Genomic DNA, 5,034 nt, shown 5'->3' with positions numbered 1-5,034 from the left:
GATATTCTGAGTATGATAAAATTTACAATTTATAATACAGTTAATAGGCTTAATATGTATTTTTTCCAGGTATGTTTGAGAAATTTGCAAACCATCGCTAAAATATAAGAAAAGAAGAAATATAATAAATTGAACCACAGTTATCATCATCCTTTTCTGTTACTATCTCAAATCAAATTTGAAAATATCAAATATTTGATCACAGAATACGTAACATTTTTCTATTATTATTTTTTATGATGAAAGTACTAGAGGTCAAATGTATCGTCCTTTGCAGCTTTGTTGGGTTCAGCGGATCATTTCTGGCAATGGTCACCTTCCTTATGTTTCCAGTTTACTTGACAATGAATTATTCTGCAAGGCCGATTATTCCAAACACTACTTACATTCTTGCATGGAATGTTCCAACAGAAAAATGTCCTAAAGAATACAATGTGACAATAAATCTGAGCATCTACTCATTTATAGGATATCCTACTAAACATACCACTGGTCAAAATGTTACATTGTTTTATGTGGATAGACTTGGTCTCTATCCTCACATAAATCTGAGTACTAAAGAAGATGTGAATGGAGGTATTCCCCAGTGTGGAAATCTGACAGCACACTTGCAAAAAGCCAGAAATGACATTGATTATTATATAAAAAACGGTTCTGTAGGCTTGGCTGTTATTGACTGGGAAGATTGGAGACCCACTTGGGCTAGAAATTGGGGTTCAAAAACTATTTACCAGAACAAATCTATTGAGTTGGTTAAACAAAGAAATTCAAGTCTTGATATAAAAGAAGTTAATGCTACAGCAAGAAGAGAATTTGAAGAGAAAGCAAAGGAATTCATGCTAGAGACTTTAAAACTCGGAAAATCATTAAGACCAAAGAACTATTGGGGTTTTTACCTTTTCCCTGATTGTTACAATCATCAGTACACGAAAAGGGAATATAATGGAAGTTGCTTTGGCATAGAGAAAACAAGAAATGATCAACTCCACTGGTTGTGGAATGAAAGCACTGCTCTTTACCCATCCATTTACTTGAATAAAAATTTAAGTTCAAATCCACGGGCGGCACTCTTTGCTAGAAATAGGGTCCAGGAAGCTTTTCGGGTATCTGCAAAGCTTGGTGTTGAAAATGCGCTTCCGGTTTTTGTGTATGTCCGTCCGGATTTTACAGATGCTCCTGGAGAATTTCTTTCTGAGGTATGAAAATCAATACAAACCACGGGTCATGACATTGTATTTAGTGGAATTAAACATTATTTTTGAAGGGAATGAAACTTACATTTTAGTACACTTGAGGTAGAACCAGTTAACCATATAATGATAGAAGTGTAAAATAAAAATATGTTTGACTTTTAATTCAATCGTATATAGCTTCCAATGAGAATGAGGTATAGTTGATATTCAGAAATTTATTCTAGCCTTGACTTTTCTTTTTATAAGTTGTCTTCCCTCTCTGCCTCCCTCCCTCCCTTCCTCTCTTTCTCCCATCCTCCCTCCCTCCCTCCCTCCCTCCCTCCCTTCCTTCCTTCCTTCCTTCCTTCCTTCCTTCCTTCCTTCCTTCCTTCCTTCCTTCCTTCTTGCCTGCCTGCCTGCCTTCCTCCTTCCTTCCTTCCTTCTTTCCTTCTTTCCTTCCTTCCTATTCTCCTTCCTTCCCTCCTTCATTCTTACATAGTTTTTGTCCCCTTTTCCAATTATCTTGCCACAGACAGCCTAAAAATGCTCAGAGTACCATATGAGGTACAGAGATCTAAGGTATGCCAGAACTTGCCAACAAAGTGCCTTACTTATTCACTGTGCAATCATTTCTGTATCTTCTTTTTTTGACATAGATCAATGAACATCATGAAAATATTTTTTGTTTTATGAAGACAGAATCTTTTAAAAGATAATATTAAGTTAGAAGAAAACATTAAATTACATTTGTAGACTCTGCTGCTTAACTTTAGTTTACTATTCTATGTGTAAAATTTTAGTTTTGTTCCAATTGGTTTAACACTTTTCTATCACTTTGACAGTTTGATCTTGTGAATACTATTGGTGAGAGTATTGCTCTAGGTGCCTCTGGAATTATAGTATGGGGAAGCCTCAATTTCAGCAAAAGTGCGGTAAGTCTAATTGTAGGCAATGGGCAAAACTATTCTCAATTTTAATGTCTTTGTTGATTCTGAGTTATAAAAATGGTGCGATGATCCTCACACATCAGAGGTGCTCAATGTGTTTTATGGAATCCAATAATGTAGCATTTGTTTATTTCTATTAGAGGCAGGATGTGTTATCGTTCTTTCTATTCTGGAAGTAAATAATACGATTCTGAACTTTAATCTGGAAGTGGTATTTTGTGGATTTGATTCCTACTGAGAAGCAAAATCACTTCTACTGTCACAAAGTTCTTCCATTTTGTTGAGTAATTTTTAAATGAAATCCTCTGTTCCTACTCTTCTATTTCTAATCTTCTTTTTCTACTCTTGATAGACATTAGTTGACATGCACTTGTTAGTTTGTGATACAGTACTATATTATTCTTACCTGAGCATGCATATACATAGTCTTTGGACAAAATTCCTTTATTGTAATTTATTGTAAAGTTCATAAAACAATGTTTTTGGGTAAAATTGGGTTTAGTGGTTTTTTATACAACTTTTAGGCTAAAATTACTTTGTTTTTTAAAATGCATTAGAAAATTCAAGAGTGATAGATCTGGTTTTTAATTGCCCCTTCTTGTCACACACAGGGTACTCAGTATGTGTTAAGGGATCACTCCCAGGGGCTTAAATGTATATATGTGTATCAGGAATTGAAGAGTCATCAGCATGTAAGACAAGCATATTATAGACAGTACTACCTCTCTAGCCCAAGAGTAATAGAAGTCTTTAACATAAAGAAAACATTATTTTGGGGATAAAGAGGTAGTAAAGCAGGTAGAGCATTTGCCTTGTACATGGCTAAGCCTGGTTTGAAACCTGGCATCCCATATGGCTCCCCCAGCAATGCAGAACTAATTCCTACATTCAGAGTCAGGAGTATCCCCTGAGCATTACCAGGTCACCCAAAAATTTTAAAAATGCAAAAGGACAAAAATATAATATAAAATTAAAATATTGTTGTTCATAAGTGTCTTTGAAACATAAAAAAGTGTCTAAAATAGTTTATTTTAATTGGGCCTGAATTAATGATAAAAGGGTAATTATTTTTTGAAATCAATGAAAATGTTCAGAACATTCTTAAGGGTCAAGATTATAAATTCAATTTTCCAATGTATTAAACTTATTTGAAACTTTAATCTCAATGCAAAAATAGTGTTGTCATAGGGAACACATATTTTTGGGAGGTGAACTTTTTCTTTATTGATAGAAGTAGTCATGATGGTGATATATGCGTCATGGAGAAAGTGTTATGGTATCAAGAGCCAGGATCTTGTTTCAGGAAATGTAAAGAACAGAACTGATCATGTAAGACGTAAAGAACTTTTGGTTCTTTTGTGCTCATAAATAAATTAGTCAAAATTTCAGTTTTTTAATGGTATAAATATTAGGTAAGTTTCAATGTGAAACTTTGTTTATGTCTGTTTTGTGTTTACTCTTAACTATGCTGAGAGGTTCCTTCTCACTCTGTTCTCAAGATTCTTTTTTGATGATACTTGAAGACTATTGGTCTTGAGGAATTGAGGCAGGATTGGCTGTATTTAAGGGAGCTTCTCAAATTCTCTACTACCTCTTGGATCCTCATTTTGCAACTTGAAAAAGATAATTTCAGTACTTTCAACTATTTTGCATACTTATACTTCTCAGATGTCACACTGTTCAACAGTGCCTAAAGAAGTAACAGAAACAAATAATTGAAAGAAAGAGATCCTGTTAAACACTTTGCAGAATCTTTTACAAGTCATAAAATGAATTAAAATATGAAACTACTTAGAAATACTTTAAAGCATCACTCATGTTTCCTGAAACATACGACCTCCATTTTCAAGAGACTTTATTTCAACGATTAATCACTATGAATTCTCTGTGTTGAGTTTTTGCTTTAACAAGTCTTGATGATTTTTTAGTTTAGGCAATCACGATCACGATCAAGATCATCCTGTTGTTCGTTGATTGTCTCAAACAGGCACCAGTAACGTCTCCATCTTCCTAGCCCTGAGATTGTAAAAGAGCCATTTGAATGCTCTTTCAGAATTAGGAGGATGAGATCCATCATTGTTACTCATATTTTGTATATTGAATACAACACGGGAAATTCGCACAGTGAATCCACTCCTATATATGTTACCTTGTCCTTTGATACTCTCAACTTTTTATTTACAGAATTCATGCAACAATCTAACCAATTACCTAAATGATGTCCTAAATCCTTACTTACTGAATGTTACCCGTGAGGCCGAAAGGTGTAGCCAAGTGCTCTGTAAAGGGCAAGGAATATGTAAAAGGAAAGATTGGAACTCAGCTGACTATCTTCATCTGAAAGAAGAAACATTTAGGATTGGAAATGGGGACATTAAAGAGTCCAAAGTGAATGACAATATTGCAAATCTATATGTGAAAGAATTTGCCGAAAAATTTGAGTGCCGCTGTTATTCCAATATGGATTGTAATCAGACAATTTCTTAGCTAAGCATTAATTACCTTAATGTATGTAATGCTAATGTTTGCATGTCATCCTCTCTAGACCCACTTGACTAAGATCCTATTCTTATTGGAAAAAACGTCAAGTTCTGACTTTTTAGCAATATCATATTTTCTATACTATCTGCAATGTTGACTTCTTTTTTCTGAAAAAGTGCCTTTTGGGTTCTTTAGAGTGACTATTCATTGGAACTCATCTTCAACAGCCTCTAAGAAGGGCTTCAGAATGTTAACCAGTAAAACACTACCAATCACTTATTCGCTGAATATAATATAAATGAAATCATGTGTGAATGAATGAATTTTAAATAAAATGATTTATGATAAATGAGTTTTGATAATTTATGATTAATTTATAATAAATAAATTTATGATAAATGAAATCATTAATTCCAATAATTATGTTTCCAACA

The 5,034-nt window shown here is 33.8% G+C and overlaps 1 protein-coding gene across 1 annotated transcript; it reads left to right on the top strand.

Moving 5' to 3' along the window:
• The first annotated feature begins 308 nt into the window (after positions 1-308).
• Positions 309-4,606, top strand: LOC130027629 (hyaluronidase PH-20-like). Its single transcript, XM_056118479.1, has 3 exons — positions 309-1,196; positions 2,015-2,104; positions 4,304-4,606. The coding sequence occupies exons 1-3, from the start codon at positions 309-311 to the stop codon at positions 4,604-4,606; spliced, it is 1,281 nt and encodes a 426-aa protein (XP_055974454.1).
• The last annotated feature ends 428 nt before the right edge of the window (positions 4,607-5,034 follow it).

Source organism: Sorex fumeus, unplaced genomic scaffold (genome assembly GCF_029834395.1).
Source record: "Sorex fumeus unplaced genomic scaffold, SorFum_2.1 ptg000037l, whole genome shotgun sequence".
NCBI lineage: Eukaryota > Metazoa > Chordata > Mammalia > Eulipotyphla > Soricidae > Sorex > Sorex fumeus.
Note: the sequence above shows the minus strand (reverse complement) of the source record. Positions and strands in the feature narration are given on the sequence as shown.

Coding starts and splice junctions, on each gene's coding strand:
- LOC130027629 (XM_056118479.1), top strand. CDS start 309: ATGGTCACCTTCCTTATGTTTCCAGTTTACTTGACAATGAATTATTCT. Junction 1,197..2,014: donor CTGGAGAATTTCTTTCTGAG/GTATGAAAATCA, acceptor TCACTTTGACAG/TTTGATCTTGTGAATACTAT. Junction 2,105..4,303: donor TCAATTTCAGCAAAAGTGCG/GTAAGTCTAATT, acceptor TTTTATTTACAG/AATTCATGCAACAATCTAAC.